The sequence below is a fragment of the Antechinus flavipes genome, chromosome 5, assembly GCF_016432865.1.
Source record: "Antechinus flavipes isolate AdamAnt ecotype Samford, QLD, Australia chromosome 5, AdamAnt_v2, whole genome shotgun sequence".
Lineage (NCBI taxonomy): Eukaryota > Metazoa > Chordata > Mammalia > Dasyuromorphia > Dasyuridae > Antechinus > Antechinus flavipes.
Window position 1 is genome coordinate 9,696,760 of NC_067402.1, and position 17,335 is coordinate 9,714,094.

At 38.8% G+C, this 17,335-nt stretch overlaps 1 protein-coding gene across 7 annotated transcripts in view; it reads left to right on the plus strand.

Moving 5' to 3' along the window:
• The window catches only part of HDAC9 (histone deacetylase 9), an 867,097-nt gene that overhangs the window by 458,759 nt on the left and 391,003 nt on the right, over positions 1 to 17,335 (plus strand). For 4 of the 7 annotated variants that reach the window (XM_052000806.1, XM_052000809.1, XM_052000807.1 and 1 more), the window contains one exon: positions 11,536 to 11,667. The exons of the other annotated variants lie outside the window; for them this stretch is intronic. In XM_052000806.1, the coding sequence (XP_051856766.1) occupies positions 11,536 to 11,667 (132 nt within the window). The remainder of the gene's footprint in view (positions 1 to 11,535; positions 11,668 to 17,335) is intronic. 7 annotated transcript variants of the gene reach the window in all.

The following is a 17,335-nucleotide window of genomic DNA, read 5'->3' on the forward strand; positions in this document are numbered from 1 at the left end:
CCTCTTTGGACACCCTCGTGTGCTCACAGTCACCCACGTACACACTCTGAGGGGCCCATCCACAGTCTCCAACCCTCAGACACGTATTTACACACTCACATTTGCACACTCACAGGCTCACACTCACACACACAGGCTCACACTCACACACACACACACACAGGCTCAGACTCCAGTGTTTTAGGGACACCCTGGGAATAACCACATGTCTCCATTGCCGTGGCTTCTGGGAAGTGGATAGACATTTGGGTAGCACCTTATTTAACCTTTTCACTTAACCAAAGTGATCCCTGCTCCCAGATGTTTTTGAAAGAAACACGATGGACTCTGAAGACCTTTTCTTTTCACCTCTTGCAATTAAAGAGTCTTTTTCCTCCTCAGAGGAAGTCCTTTTGAGTAACTGCCTAGGGGCCAACTCCTTCCTAAGTAAAGAAATGGGTCCTTGGAGCTGCTTTGCTGGTTCCCAGCCTCATGCTAATGTTGAAGGGAAGGCGGTTTTCCATTCTTCCTATTTCCTAGGACTCCCAGGATGATGTCGAGCCTCCCACAGGCTTCTTTCTGCCCCTCTAGCCCTTGGTAGATAACCAAGGAACGCTGGGAACACCTCTACCTAAACTGGTTTCCTGTCACCTACAGTTCTTGTTTCAAGTAAGCATTTTTAGGCGCCTTCTAGTTTCTAACACATAGTAAGCTCTTAATAGATGCTTTTTGACCAACTGACTTAACTGTTGGGAGGATACAAAGACCAAATAGAATAATTCTGGCCTTCAGGGAATGACTGGAGCACTGAGAGACTGCTTCTGAACATAGAAACTCCCCCAAATTTATCTTTGTTGCTCTTACAAACTACCAATTATCCCTTAATTTGAGGGGTATTTCTTTTTGGCTCCAGCATGAAACAAATTATTTTTTCTCATTTCTATCAAAAAGAATATGAAGGGAAAGAAAAGAACATAAATAAAAGACACAAAACAGTGCTATAAAGGTCCCATAATGACTGAGTAGAAATAAAAGGCCTTGTGAACTCTGGTTCTGAAGGACATGGGATGAAACCCATTTTCCCGTGTTCCAGAAAGATGCTGTGGACGTGCAATTGATTGCATACACTGCTGCTTGGTTTTGCTGAACTGTTTTTCTTTATAACAAGTGAATGGTTTTTATGAATGGACATTAGTTGGGAAATGCATGGCTTCTAAAGAACACAAAGCATCAGTAAAATTTTGGAAGGGAGAGGAGATTGCCACAGGTATAGATGAGGGCATTTCAAGGGTTACAAAGGTACAACGGCCCTTCATAGCCAATGACCAATGATTCAGTAAATCAGTTATCCAGACTCCTGTCCTTGGGCCCATCCTGAACTCCTGCTTCCATTCTGATCTTTTTCCATTTGTTTTTGTTCTTTGGGTTCCTTTCCATGAAAAGACAGGGCTGGAAAGAACTAGGGTGATGTTTCAATCTTGTTTTAAGTAATTGTGATAAAAGTCTTGTTGGGAATTCTAAACCAATGAGTTAAGTGAAGATTGCAGATTATTGTGGGTCATCTGTGGCCAAGGAGTTATTTCTCCTCATTAGCAGGGAAAATGAAAATTTGGTCCCTTGGGGGTAGAGATGACAGCAAGGAAGCATTTTCTAATGAGTAGTTTTCTAGTCTCGTCTGACTTTTTTTGGGTTTTATTGGCAAAGATGCTGGAGAGGTTCACCGTTTGCTTCTCCAATTCATTTTACAGATAAACAAACTGAGGCAAACAGGATAAAGTGACTTATCCAGGTTCACACAACTAGTAAGCTTCTGAAGCTGGATTTGAACTCAAGGACATGAGTCTTTCTGTGTCTAGGTCCAACACTATGTGTTGTGTCACCTACTGGTAGAAAGTAAGGAAGGGGTTTTTGGTATCCTTTTTCTTTTTGGATTAGAGATATGACTAGACAGTGACATTATAATTTAGTTCACAAAATATGATTTGCCCATGAATCCAAAGTGTGCTTAATGATTAAAAGAAATATTATCTAAAGTGACAGGGAAATTGGAAATTCAACAGTTGTCATTTCATCCTAGAAAATGATGAACATGGAAATTTTCCTTCTTCTCGGATGTTACAGATTATTTGATTGATGAAATTGAGAAAAAAGAACTTTCATTGAGATTTCTATTACTAAAATGTGAATTTGACAAAAAAATTTCAATTTAATTTAATTTTAATTTAATTCTTAAAAAAATTAATCTTTGTGATTCAGACCAGTTCCAGTGGTCTTGTGATGAAGAGACCCATCTACACTCAGAGAGAGGCAATTGAGTATGGTTCACAATAGAGCATTTTCACTCTTTTTATTGCTGTTTGTTTTCATCTTATTTTCTTTCTCATTTTTCCAGTTTAATTTGATTTTTCTTGTACAGCAAGATAATTGTATAAATATGTATGCATATATTGGATTTAACATATATTTCTACCATATTTAACAAATAGTAGACTACTTACAATCTAGTGAAGGGTGGGGGAAGAGGGAAATTGGAACACAAGATTTTGCAAGGATTAACGTTGAAGAATTATCCACGCACATGTTTTGAAAAATAAAAAGCTTTAACAAAAAATATTATATGAAAAAATTAATCTCCAGTTGAAATAAGGAAACATGAGTTTTGAGAATCGATGGTGGATTGTTTATTCGCTCACTCATTGGTTGATCCCTGAGAAATCAGAATAATCTGAAGTCAGATCACATGAATAGGCACTGATTTTAGAATCAAGAAGACCCAGATTTGAATTCTTGAGAGCCTGGGTACATCTCTTTCCCACTTAATACTTTGATTTTCATCCATAAAACAACGAGGTTGGACTTGATGGCTTCCAAAGTCTCTTTCATTTGTAAATCTCTGATTGAGCTCTTCAAACACGTGGGCAATATTTATTTTTGTATCTTTGTCCAAAGCAGGTGCTCAATTTAATTGAAATCAACCTTGGATTTCTGTAGTGTGACACTTTTCTTCCATAATATGTGTTCTAAAAGGGTGAGGGAAATAGTAAAAGCCACCTTATACCACAAACCATTTCTAGGCACCAAAGGAGCCATCATTTTCAAGGAGGCAAGTAGGGAGGCAGAGAAATAAGAAGAAAAAAAAAAACAAGTGAAAAATGGGTAGGCAGTTACTGGTGGTATCATCTTTCCTTTCATTTCCAGTGAGTAGTATTTATAGTCTCATTTTTAATGAACTTGTACTGAAATTTGATTTTTGCATTTTATTATGCAAGAAACATTTATAGACAGCTAAGTGCATAATTTGCATGAAATATTATGCCCTTAAATGTTTTAAGGTGGTTTTTCCCTTTATACTTTTGATTGTCTGTAATTGGGCACATTGCTTAGACAACAGCTGGTTAAATGCTTTTAAAAGCAAAATGAATGTGCTTGTCTTTCTCCTACCTTCATATAATTTCTGACCATTTTTCTTCTGGATAGTAAAAAAAAAAGATTATTCATTAGATCTTAGGACAGTTCAGATTATCCTGAGGATAGAAGAGCAATCTTCTATGGAAATACACTGCAATCCTCTTGATTCTTTGCCACTATAAGGTTCTGAAAAATCAGGTTTACTTCTTTGTCATCCCATATAAAACTCAACCTAAGGAACAGTGAGCTTCTGTGTGTCCTGAAGGCCAAATTGGAAGCAGAAGATTCTAGCAGCTGCTTGTTATCTTTTGTTTTCCAAGAGGACCCAAATGACAAAATAATGGGACCATCCATTTGTATCATACTTAAAGTTTACAAAGCATTTCCCTAATAACTCTGGGGGATAGGTAGAAGATACGAGCATTCATTTATTCACGTGTCCCAGAGAAGGAACTAAAGCTTAGATTTAGTGATTTCTCTAGGCTCTCCCACATAGCTTATGGGTGTCTGAGCTAGGATTCAAGTCCACGTTTCCTGATTCCCAGTCCATCTTCACCTGTTGCCTCTGAGGACACTGAGTCCTGCTTGTAGCTGACGTGGAGTCTATGGATTATGATTTACACATTTTACAGATTAAGCAACTGAGGATAAGTGACTTGTTGGTTGTCTCATCAATAGCCAGTGTCTCTGGACGGCCAAATTTGGACTTAGAGCCACATGGATCTAAATTGTGTTACTCTGCTGCCCCATTTAGCATGGATCGTAGAAGGGCAGTTCTAAACTTTGCCATTAATGAAGCTGTTGGAAGCTTATCCTCCATGATATGGAGGGAGGTGCCTCTCTGAGGGTATTAATTGGTAGAAATGCAAAACAAGTTGAAATTATGGCCGGATTATATTCAGGACTGGGGAGATGACAAAAAATGAGCAATCCCCATCCTCATTGAACTTGCTTTGCTCAGGAGGCAAACAGAATGTACAGCTCTTCGAACATGCAAGCTATCACCCGGTACATCGGTGCTGATTTTGAGAAAGGAGACGGAGGGGACATCTGGAATTGAGAAGAGTCAAAAAGCACAGCTTTGTGGAGATATGTTTGACTAAGCCTTGAAGGGAGCTAAAGGCTCTAAAAATATAGCTCAGGTGAGGCGGGAGGACATTCTGACTGGGAAGAACAGCCTGTGGCAGTGGCTGGTAAAACATACGTGATCGTGTGGGAAAAGTGACAAAGTGACCCTTGGCCAGGACATAATCCATGAGTGGAGTCCTGGGTTGTCACCGTGGAAAGATGTTGGGCAGCCATTGTGTGACGGGCTTTGAAGGCCAAGTCCAGAGAATTGTATTTGATCCTGGAGATGACAGCAGCCACAAAAGCTAATTGAGGAGGGAAGTGACATAGTCAGATCTGTGCTTTAGGATACTTTTGACATCTCAATTTGGAGAGAAAAAGGACCCATGTCAGGGAAAACAACTGGAGTATTGTTGGAATAGTCCATGCGAAAAGGAGAGAATACAGGTTGGAACCACAGTGAGAGTGGACATCAGGGGACAGATGGGAGAGGAAATGGAAGTCAGAATGACAAGTCTTGGCAGCTAGGTGAATGTGGGGGATGGCTGTCAACACGGGTAGGATCAAACCCTGGGCCCCCAGACGCATGCAGGTCCCCACAGAATAAGGGAGTTGCCCAAAGTCACACAGCTAGTGCATACTTTGAGATGAGCCCTTTATACTTAGACTCCACTACAACTATAATCATCTTGGCTGGGTATTGAACATGGCACATTTTCCATGAGGGTGCAGTGCCCATATAACTCCTTCTCAGAAGGTGCCCATGTTAGCTTACTCTGGGATCTCTCTCTCTGTTGGTGCCTTGAAGAGAATGGTTTTCTTGTGGGCATTGTTCTGAAAGAAAAAAAAACTCAGAAAAAAATCATCACGTTTAAATTTGAGACTTTGGAAAAAGTGACTGTAATACTTTCATCATTTAATCAAGTGTCCCTATCCCGAATTCCATCATTTGGCTTATTAGAGTTGTTTTTGAGGATCCAAAGACAGTGCACTTTGCCATGGTCCTTGAGCTGAGATTTGAAGGAAACCAGGGCTTCCAGGAGATGGAGATGAGAAGGGAAGATATTCCAGGCACAGGGAAGTACTCTAGAAAGACTCTGGAGAAATTGTTTAGTGATGAAGAGAGCCATCTTTTCCCAAGGGGAGCCGAGTGTGGAACACAATATAGAATTCTCACTCTTTCTCTTACTGTTTGTTTGCATTTTATTTTCTTTTGCAATTTTTTCTTCCTTCTTGGTCCGATTTTTCTTCTGCAGCAAGATAACTGTATAAATACTCATACATATATTGGATTTAACATATACTTTAACATATTTAACATGTATTAGACTACCTGGGGGGAAGGAGGGGAAAACTTGGAACAGAAGGTTTTACAAGGGTCAATGTTGTAAAATTACCCATGCAGATGGTGGTAAATAAAAAGCTTTAATTAAAAAATAAAAGTAAAAGACTTTGAAAGGACCCCGAGATAGAAGATGGAGCATGAGTGAGCCAGAGACTATATTAAGCTCAGAAAATTCAAGAACAAAAATAAATCAGTCTCTGCCCTCTAGGCATTTACAGTTGGATTGCTTCTTAAGAGCGCCCTCAAGAAAAAGGCAAAAATTAGGTTTCCATTGGAAGGACCGCGTGACTTATTGAATGATGCTGTTTATGCAAGGCTTTTTCCAAACAACGTCCCTCCCCATGTTCCCACTGCTCATGTCTTCTGTTTAAAAACAAACAAAAACAAATAAATAAAAACCTCTATGCTCTCATCTACAAAGTTAGGAGTGAGCAAAGGAATGCCTGCTGCCTATGAATGGGTGTTTGCTCAAAACAGAGATAATTAAAATATTAGCTTCTGAAGACTGTTTTGTGTTTATTTTATATTTCTTGAGGCTAATAGTTCTTAGCACACAAGAAATGTTTTATTAATGCTAATTGATCGATACATAATCAATTTTGAACATCACACAACTGCAGATCTGGGACTATTCGAGAAGTTCTAGGAAGGTAGATTTTTGGATGATGTAAGGAAAAACTTCAGTAATTCAAGCTTTGATTCACCATGTGATGGGTAAATGTTTAAAACAGTGAGTTTCTGACGTTGGAGATCTTTGAGAAATTGTGAGATTATGAGGAATACTCCAGAAGAGATTCATCTTGGATGTAGAAGCTGGACCAAATAGCTTCAGAGAGGTCCCTTCTGATTCTCCCATTAATGCAAAACCATTTGCAAATAGCTTCTGGAGACTCTCACTATCAATATGGAAGGCTTTTGTTGTTGTTGTTGAGACTTCCTGCATTAATCAAACATCTATTTAAAGCATAAGAGATTTAGGAGTTAGATTCACTATTCTTTGAATTGAACTGATTGTCTTACGGTTGGTGAATTACCCATGATTCTGCCTTCTGGGACCCTATCCCCTGAATACATGACTACCTGTCACTTGTCCCACATTTTTTTTTTTCTGACAACTCTATGTTCACATAAATAATTCAGCACAAGAATAATGTTTTCAGGTGCCTGCATCTCCTCCAGGGCAGGCTGAAAAGCCATTTTCAGAAGGTTTTATTATTATTCAGTGACTGACTCAGTATTTCACATTTCTGGTTTTGTAAGATAGAAAAAAAGCCTAAAGGATTCTTTTTCATTTTAGAATTGGCTGTTTTCATCTAAATAATGATAAGCCATCTTTTCTGCAAGGTTATCTCAGCAGGTGCATGGATTTCAGATATACACACATACACACAGGCACACAGGCTGCCTTCTGTTAATGTGATTGATTGAAATGCAGAATGTGATTGGTCGGAGGATAAAAATAGAAAGACAGTCGGTGAGGCTGGGCATGAAATGCACTCAGGCATAAGGAGAGTCTTTTCCTCCCTCCCTCTTTTGTCCCTCTCTCTATCCCTTCTTCCCCTTCTCCCCCTTCTCCCTCTCTCTTCTTTCCCTCCCTCTTTTTTTTTTTTTACTTTTTCTTCTCTCTTCTTTTCCCTTTCCCATCTCCCTCTTTCTCCCTCTCTTTTCCTCTCTCTTTTTCCCCTCTTTTTCTTTTTCTCTCTCTTTTCCCTCTCTCCCTCTCTCCCCCATCTCCCTCTCCCTCTTCTGAAACTCTCTTTCTAGGCAAGGAGATTTACATCCCATTAGGAAGTCACTGGAATGGAAATCTTGTGCCATTGGGGAACATGTGAGAATTAAAAATAGAATTAACCCTTTCTTCAAATAGAAGTGCTTCAGAAGGGGAATTGGCAATGTGCCCGATGAGCAGAGCAAATTGGGCTTCGTTGGGACACGTTTCTGGAGTTTCTGAACCTTTGCATTTGTGAAATGGCAGTTCTCCTCATTCCCAAATATCCACCTAATTCCGTGCCATGGTGATGGGCTGCAATTGGGACCTGACACCGAGCTCAAAAGGAGACTTTGAAAACATTGTCCCAAAATTCTGGAGACATTTAGATGTACATCTATGTCTGCATGCAACTACATCCCAAATTCGGATATATATATACACATATATAAATATAGATATAGATATAGATAGATATAGATATAGATATATAGATATATACATACATATATAGATAGATATAGTATACCAAATTCAGATATATATAGATATATATATCTGAATTTGGGATGTATATATCTATATATCTATATCTATATATATATCTGAATTTGGGATGTATATGTATATATATATCTATATATCTATATTTATATAGATATATAGATATACATACACACATACACATACACACAGACAGACACATATCCCTCTTAAGTCTCTGCAACTGGAGACAGATAAGGGAGTTGACCAGAATGTGGGATTAGCAGAAATGAGATTAGCATGATGGAATCAGGCTAGAATCTTATGGTGATTGTCCTGGAAATGCTTTGGTAGAGATTTATGAGTTAATTAATGTGCATAATTCATGCATTTTATAAGGTGGGAAAATTCATTTAAATAAATGTGTGGAACATGGGATCCAGAATTTTATGACTTTAATCAAATTAGGTGATTTTTCTGTGCCTCAGTTTCTACAACTGTCAGTGATATTCTGAAATATTTATATATTGTTTTAAAGTTTGTCAAATGCTTTGTATCTATTATCTTATTGAGATAAAGAGAAAGTTGGGTAAAAGGATTCATATTTAAAAGGCTGTGAAACTATGATATTTCAATTAATTTTATAATTAAGAGCAAGCTCTTTGGAATTGGTCAAGCTCATTGGAATTTTCAAAATAGCCCATTCTCTTGGACTTACAACTCTGGGCTTTTTAGTAACTCTATGTGCAGAACACTTGGGATTTTTCATTGCAGTGAAAGAGAAAAATAGTTTTAGCTGCCATCATCAGTATGGAGCTTTAAGGCTGACAGAGCACTTTACATACATTATCTCATTTAATTGTGATAAACCTAGTTTTTCATGTAAGTTTCATGATGTTGTGATTGCCTGTTGACAAGGCGCAATCTAGACCTTGAGCTAAGCTCTCCATTAGCAATATGAGGAAAGAGAAGGGGAACAGTTAGTCAGCTGAGTGACTTTTTTTTCAGTCATTGCAAGATTTGAATTGAATCTAGAACTTCCTTGGCCCAAGTCCAGTCCTCTTCCTCCAATGCCATTAAATCCCCATCACTTTCCCCTACCTTTTCTCTTGGGTCGCTTCCTTTCTCTTGGTTGTGGTTGTTTTGTCAGAAACAAACATGTTCACAAAGTTTTTATTTATGAATCAAAGGAAAGTCCAGTTCTCCTCCAGTCTTGGGGGCTCTGTTTCTTTCTCCCCAGAAAGTAGAAGATGCTTCCTTATCTGCCATGAAGTTCCTTTTCCATGTTTTCAGTGTTTCCTTCACTAAATGGATAGAAATCTGGGTTCCAAAGGAAAACCCATTTCACAAATACAGGACAAAGAAAATTTTGCTTGGCAAGATATAGTTCCTGTGAAAAAGGTCTGAGGGGCTCTAGAAAACCACAAGACCAATATTTCTTAACAGTATAATATAAAAAAAAGCCAAGAAAGATAAAATTAATCCTAGGTCACATTGAGAAAAATAGTGTTTGCTGGGAGAGGAAGCAGTTCTGCAAAAGGCCGCTTGCTTCAGAGCCTGTGGAGCACGTGGTGGCCAGTTCTCAACGCCCCATTTCAGGAATGACATGGAACAAAGGAAGACATGTCCAGAGAGAATAGTGAAAGGACTGGGAGGAGCAGTTAAAGGCACTGAGGACGTGGAGCTTGAAAGAAACATAGAGGAGTTCTGAGGAAAGAGATAGTATTCCTGTTGGGAGTTTAAGAAGTTTTCATGGAGATGGCATTGACCAAAGTTCTTGAGGGACAGTTGCATCCTATGGGATGACTTCTAGTTCCTAAGTCCAGAGTCAGATCCTTAAACAAACAAACAGAAAAACTCTGGATCTTTCCTTTTCAAATTCTAAATAATTCCTTAGACTTCAGGTCAAAACTGATGTCCTTGAAGGGATCTGATCCTGATTCAATTGATATTCCCTGACCGGGTAGGTGAATGATGCAGTGGATGGAGTGGCAGCCCTGCCATTGGGAAGACTCTTCATGAGATCAAATCTGGCCATAGATCCTTGCTAGCAGAGTGACTCAATTTTTCAGATAGTCATTTAAAATAAATTTCGATTCTCTAAACCCTTTACCCAAAGTATCACATTTGATACTCCCAACCACCTCCATGAGGTAGGTATTGTTATTATTCCTGTGTTATATGTGAGGAAATGAAAATTAGAAGAGATCAGCTGCCTTGCCCAGGGTCCCACCAGCCCGTGTCAGGTGTAACATTGGAATTCACATTTTGCGGTGTCAGTTATCACTATCAGACATCGTTTGCCCGTGCAACGGCTAAACCACTCGGTACTTCCAAGCTATCCCTCACACCCAGAAAGGAAATTGCGTGTGCATGTCCTAGGGGTTGTTGTGATCTCCATGGGATGTCCAGTCTCTTCTGGGGGACAATGATTATACGCTGACCAGGCAGAAATAGGCACTTGGCAATTAGCCTTGGTTAATGGGGACTATTATGTGGGCAGATTTCCACACACACCCCCATCTATTTTAAGGGACTCGGGACTGATTTCCCAGCACTCCAGCAGACAGTCTCCCATAAATCCTCGGCTATACGAGGTGTCTGCTCCTGCCCAAACAGGCGTCTTCCTAGTCCCTTGGGTCACACAGAAGTCTTTAAAATCACATAGACCTCCAGTCTGGGCTGTTCCTGGAATTCACCTTTGAGAAAATTAAGAGCGGGGGACAATGTCATGTCATAAATCTTGTCGGGACCGTTCTGTCACTGCAATGATTAACCGACCCATTAGTATCTCCACCATCTACTGGTAGATAACCTCGGAGGAAAACAAAGACATCAGCAGGGTACAGGGTCCCACTGTAAGCTCTGTCACTTATTCTGTGGGGACACATGTACATATGCATGCGGTTTTCCGTGTCTCTCCTCTACGTGTCCATACTTTTTAATCAGCAACCTGTACGCATGGGTAAGTGCATGTATAGACCATTCCACATGCATGTGTATAATGTGTTTGTGTGTATGTACGTGTCGCTTGTGTGACTTTGCTACTGTGGGGAATTCCCAGGTCAGCCCTTATTTTGCAGCGGATAGTCCTAGAGATGATGCATGTACACACCTATAGAAATACATACCTCCTTATATATATTGTGTGTATATGTGCATATGCACACACATATTATATATACATACACATATATAAAATAAACATATGTCTATATGCCCATTATATCTATATACATAAGGACATCGGTAATTCTTTTTTCAGATTTTGCAGAAATGAGGCCGGAGTAAGAGACGTTGTTCTTGTTCTTGTTATCATCGTTATTGTTATTTTAGAAAGCAAAAACAAATGGTTCTTGTATTGACCTGTATCACTTTCTGCTCGTGAAGTCACTGTTTTCTGGGTCCAGCCCATAAAGATGAGGTTAAGAATAGCAAATGTAGGAATGGATGAGCTTTTGAGAAATTGAATATGCACAAAAAAGCAGTTGGAGCTCTATTGCAAATTTTTTTATCGATTTTTTTTTTTTGTCTCAATCCCCAGCCTCAGAGCCCAACTTGAAGGTGCGATCCCGATTAAAACAGAAAGTGACAGAGAGGAGAAGCAGCCCCTTACTCAGGCGGAAGGATGGAAATGTTGTCACTTCATTCAAGAAACGAGTGTTTGAGGTGACAGGTAATTGAGGCCGGGCCAGACTTACCCTCAGAGGCATAAGTGTGCCTCTTGCTTGTAGCATCTGAAAGTTGTTCTAAAGGGCGCCATGGTTTCTGAGAAAAGCCTGTCATGGAAAGGCACTGAAGCTGGGTCTTTTTTCACCATTGAGGTGAAACAGGAAATGAATGACCGGATGAACTCTGTGGCGGTCGGGTCTAAGGCAGGCAGGCCAAAGCTCACCGTAATCTCTGCAGAATCAGGCGGTGAAGTTTGGAAATTCCAACCACCTTTGTGAAAAAATGGAATTGGACCAGGGAAGGCTAGCGGCCTCCCCCTGCTCTCCCCCTGTACTTAAATGTGCATCTGGAAAATGAAGCTCTCGTTGGATGATCCAAACTTTGTTTCTTCCACATACTGACTCAGTTCCTTGATGGCTTTCTGTGTTTACTGGGTATCTGGGGTGAGGGAAAGGAGAGGGCAATTTGTCAACTTTCACAGAGGAAAATTGCCATTTTCCCCAGTCTCAGATGAATTTAGTCTTTTTTTTTTTTTAAACTTTCACTGATATAATCTTTCTCCCCAGTCCCTGGCTGAGGGGGAAAACAGGTAGAGAAAACAACCTGATATCTCCCAGAACCCTTTCTGCCTGGTTTGATCTGGTCTAAAATCAGAGGATATCTAGGTATTCTTGTGTAAGGGTAGATGGGCAATTCAAGCAGTGGGAGCCCTTTTGTGTTCATGATTCTATAAAGACCCAAACAAATGCCATCCGAGTCAAACCTTATCTTACTTTGAACAAAGCAATCCCACCCTGACTTCTTGGTCGTCACCTTTGCTTTGTGAATGTTTCCTTGGGGTTATCTGCCCAGCTCTGAGAGGTTGGTCTCCATTGTCCTTAGAAGACTGTTCAAGCTTCTCCAAGTTAACACTTGTGTCATTGACCCCGTTGGCACTCTGCTGCAGCCTGACACCTTTCTCAGAGGCCCATTTTTAAATGTGTGAAAACACATATATGGAATCACCAAGGAAACCAATTATATTGAAATAGAGTTTCCAGAATTAAGAAAAAAAATCATGAACTTCCAGTTAAGAGCTACTGCTTTAAGTTGACCATTGACGTAGTAGGCACTGGATCTAATAGTAGAGAAGACATCATTAGTGAGATAGATTGGAGTCTTTGAGTGATGTACTTAGAGCTAGAAGGAACCTTTGAATCCTTTGTTAATGAGGAAACTGAGTCCCAGTGAGATGAAGAGACTTTTCACAGTGGCAGATTTTTTTAGGGAAGTTTTATTTTTCAGACTCATGATTAGATCAAAGACTCATTTAGGGAAATTTCTGAATGATAGGGGATTTTAGATGGAATCTAACCATGTCACTCTTGAGCATGTGCTAGAGCTTTAACTGACTTACTCTAGGCCACTAGTAGACATCCTTAGTGCCACCTTCACAAATGAAAAAGGATGCTCTGAAATCCACATTCCCACTGTTTATATAAAGGGTGATTTCAAGATTTTCTAAAATTTGTTTTTCTTTTAAATAGTTCTCTAAAGCAGGTCAGCATCTCATTGAAATCATTCTGCTGCTCACTTTGTTTGGCAGCCTTCTTGCAGTAATAATGCCAGGCAGAATATTACTCAGCCCCCAACTGAGTTATTTTGGGAGTGGATTAAATTTAGGGCTGTCCTCTCTAGGGTGTCTTATAATGACTGTAGAAATTCTAGAATTCTAGAGCTAGGAGGGCCTTTAGGGATCTTAAAAATAAAGACCTAGAGATGACCATCTTGTCTATCTTCCCATTTTTACAAATGAGCAAACTGAGGTCCAGGGCAGTTAAATGATTTGCTCGAGTTCCTCTAGGAAGTGGCAAAACTAAGATTTGAACCTACTTGTCCAACTTCAAATTGGAGTCTTTCCATCCAACTTGACTCTCCCCCCATCTTAATCTGGGACACTCGTTGAAGATGCCCTATAATGTTTTAAGGTTAGCATCGTCATGGGGCCATTGGGACTCTTATTGAGGAGAAAGAGTATTAGGGAACAATTCTAAAGCACATGCTAACCCTTCTGGGCTAGATTTCCTTTTTTCTGAATCTGCATTTCTACTATAATTGTTTTGTGAGGTGATAGATATTGTAAGAGATGGGGTCCTGTCATATATTGTATCTAGGATATACTGTGACATATTTAACATGTATAGGACTGTTTGCCATCTGGGGGAGGGGGTGGAGGGAGGGAGGGGAAAAGTCAGAACAGAAGTGAGTGCAAGGGATAATGTTGTAAAAAATTATCCAGGCATGGGTTCTGTCAATAAAAAGTTATAATTATTTTAAAAATTAAAAAAAAATTTAAAAAAGATACCAAAAAAAAAAAAAAAGAGAGAGAGAGAGAGAGAGAGCAAGAGATAGGGTGCTGTACTGTGAGATGGAAAGACCTGACTTCAGATCTTGACTGAAATACTTAATGAGTAGTATAAATAATCCTAAATAAGTCACTGGAAGAAGTCTCTCTTAGCTTCATTTACCTCATCTATCAAATGGGGGAAATAATAACGTTTGGTGATTGTGAGGCTCAAATGGGATGATTTCTATAAAGTTCTTTACAAACTTTAATTTCTTCTGTTGAATTGACATGGACTTCACTTTTTATAAACCTCACATCTATTGATAACTTATTTTAACTTCCATGAAGGGACATTGGGCTATCTATAATATGAGCCAGGATGCTAATATTGTACTTCTAAAATGGGATCTGGTTGAAAATTAAGAAATAGTAATTAATTTAGTATATGCTGAAAAATAATTGAACAAAATCATACCGATCCCATTTGGGGGAAATTTTTGCTAAAAGTTGCTAAAAGTATATAAACAATTTTCTCCTATGTGATAAAGAGAACGTGGGAACATGGAGAGTTTAGGATGCCAGAGAAACAATTACCCACTGGAAGTTTTTACTTGGATATTCTGTAGTGGACCTCAAAGCCAATATGTTAAAAATGAAATTAATTTTCTTTCTTTCTAAATACACTTCTCCAAATTTCCCTATTTATCTCAATGACATCACCTTTTCATCTTATCCTATATTTAACTAATACTAAAATATGAAAATTTCCATATACCAAATTCAAGATAATAGAGGCTTGGATATGAAACAGAGAATTTTTGTTCTTTTAAGCTTGCTTTTAAAAAGAACTACACATATATGTATATCTATACAGACATACATATTTATATAGCCATTCATTCATATACACACACATTTAGGCATATACTATTAGACATCTGTGTCTAATGGCAGCCATCTCAAGGGCCAAGAGAGTGGAGAGAAAAAGAAAAAAATATATAGATATATAGGGTAACTTTATTATATATTTAAAAGCAATAACAAAGTGTACATAATAGATTTGCAATTTCATGTGCAATCTTTTTATTATACTAGGTTATGCAAATGCTTATTTTATTCCATAAACTTATAAATAAAATAAATTAGATGAAAATTAAAATTCAATAAATTTTAAAAATTGGGCAGCTAGGTGGTGTAGTAGATAGTGCACCAGCCCTGAAGTTAGGAGGACCTGAGTTCAAATTTGATCTCAGACACTTAACACCTCCTAGCTGTGTGATCCTAGGCAAATTACTTAACCCCAATTGCCCAGCAAAGTAAATAAATGAATGAATTAAAAAATTAAAAACATGGACACCATTTAGCACATTACTTTAGATGCTTTGCACTTTACAGATAGCCCTGGTTTCTTCTTTTCAGAAATTCCTCCTTTTCTCTACATTAAAAAATCATCCATGGTTTTCCTCTTCTTCTTCGTCACTATTGTTAACTCCTCTTCCCCCCAAATTAAAACTTAAAAATAAATTGTAAAAATTGTCAAGATTCCAATCAGATGAATCCATGCAGGCAGTATCTGTGTAAGAAAATGGCCGTCTTTTTCGTCACCCTTGAGTGCTTCACCTCCCAGGAGGTGGGTAGCCTATTTCAGGGTACCATCATTCCTTCTTTCACTCAGGTTTCTGACTTTGGAATTATCCTTGGCCCTTTCCTCTTCCCTCAATTCCCAGACTCAGGCATCTGCCAATTCCTACTTATTGTACTTGGACGACATTTTTATTTTTTCATCTGTCTCTTCTCCATGCACTTAGTTCACTCCCCCATCGCCTCTTACTTGGATTATGGCCTTCTAATTGGTCTCTCATGTTCTAGTCTTTTCCCTTCTCCTTGCCACATTTGAATACCTAAAACATAGCTTTGAGCACTCCACTTACTGTTATGTGTTCTTTGATGGCTCTCTTTCCTCACTAGGATAAGGATGATAAATCCCTAGGTAGGGATCTTTTGGAACAAGGGAGATGGGAGAGGAAGGGAGATTTGAGACTGGACTTTCCAGTTACACCTCTGTTTCTAAGATGTTTGGGAGGGGATGAGAGGCATTTGAGGTGAAGGGGCAGCTCTGAATTTCAAGATTTGAAGTTAGAAGAACTTGGGTATTTATTAAATGCCTACTGTATGCCAGGCACTGTGGCAAATGCTGGGATGCAAGGAATGAAACAGCCCGTACTCGTAAAGCGCTTACCCTCCAATGGAGGGGGAACAAATATGTATTAAAGAGGTGGGGCAACAAGTTCCTATAAAGTAAAGACAGTATCAACATGAAGTCAGAACAAGATCAAATTAAATAGCATATGTAAGGTGCTTAAAAACCTTCAAGCACTATCTAAGACTAGCTATGTAAAATAATAATGAAAACTATAATTATCATGTTAATAATAATCATAATGAATATTTTGGAAATGTTTATAGACTCCTTCTGTTTTCACCATTAGCCCTATTTAGACCAGCACAGTATATATTACCAGGCCATGTTTGCTAAGCACATTATTTCCCGTTCTTCATTTCACATAGATTTAACACATCCGTGTAAATGTAATAAACTCTATTTTAGGTTTTATTGCTTTGGGCCAAAGACTGTTGGGGGATTGACAGAGCCCAGAGCAGCTTCTCAGACATGGGTGATTGGGTTAGTGAGTTTCTGAGCTGAAGAATATTGACTATTTCTGGGGAACACATGGTATAGAAATTTTTTTTTTCCTGAGATTGGGGATAAAAAATAAGATTGATGAAGTAGAATAATCCCATGTGATGATTTTAATCATCTTCTTTCCTCTGGGGCTAAAAAAGGATTGAATCTATCCTTTCCATTGAACAGAAGGCTTTGGTTACAGAGCCAGCAGTTAGAGGCTTCAAGGGGGCCCAGTGGAGCAAAGACTAGAGAGCTAGGTCTGGAACCAGGAAATCCTGAGATCAAGTTCTGCCTTCAGACACTAATTGTATGTCTGTCATTAACCTTTTGTTTGCCTCAGTTCCCTCAAGTAAGATGAAGGCATTATACTCAGTGGCCTTCAAGGCTCCTTCTGGCTCAGAATATGATGAGAAAGAGAACTGAACTATTCCACATCCAACACAATAGAAAATGACAAGGGATATCAAGTAATGAATTGGGAACTTGCCTGTTCAGGAATGAGATATGGCATGAAAAGACAAATAAAAACAAAGATTAACCTAGTTTTTAATGGGCTAAAGAAATAACAGATATTTCCTTGATTTAACAAAAATGGAAGTCATTGAAGGGGACAAAAAAAGAATGATAAATCAAGTTTTTTTTTAAAATTTTTATTATTAA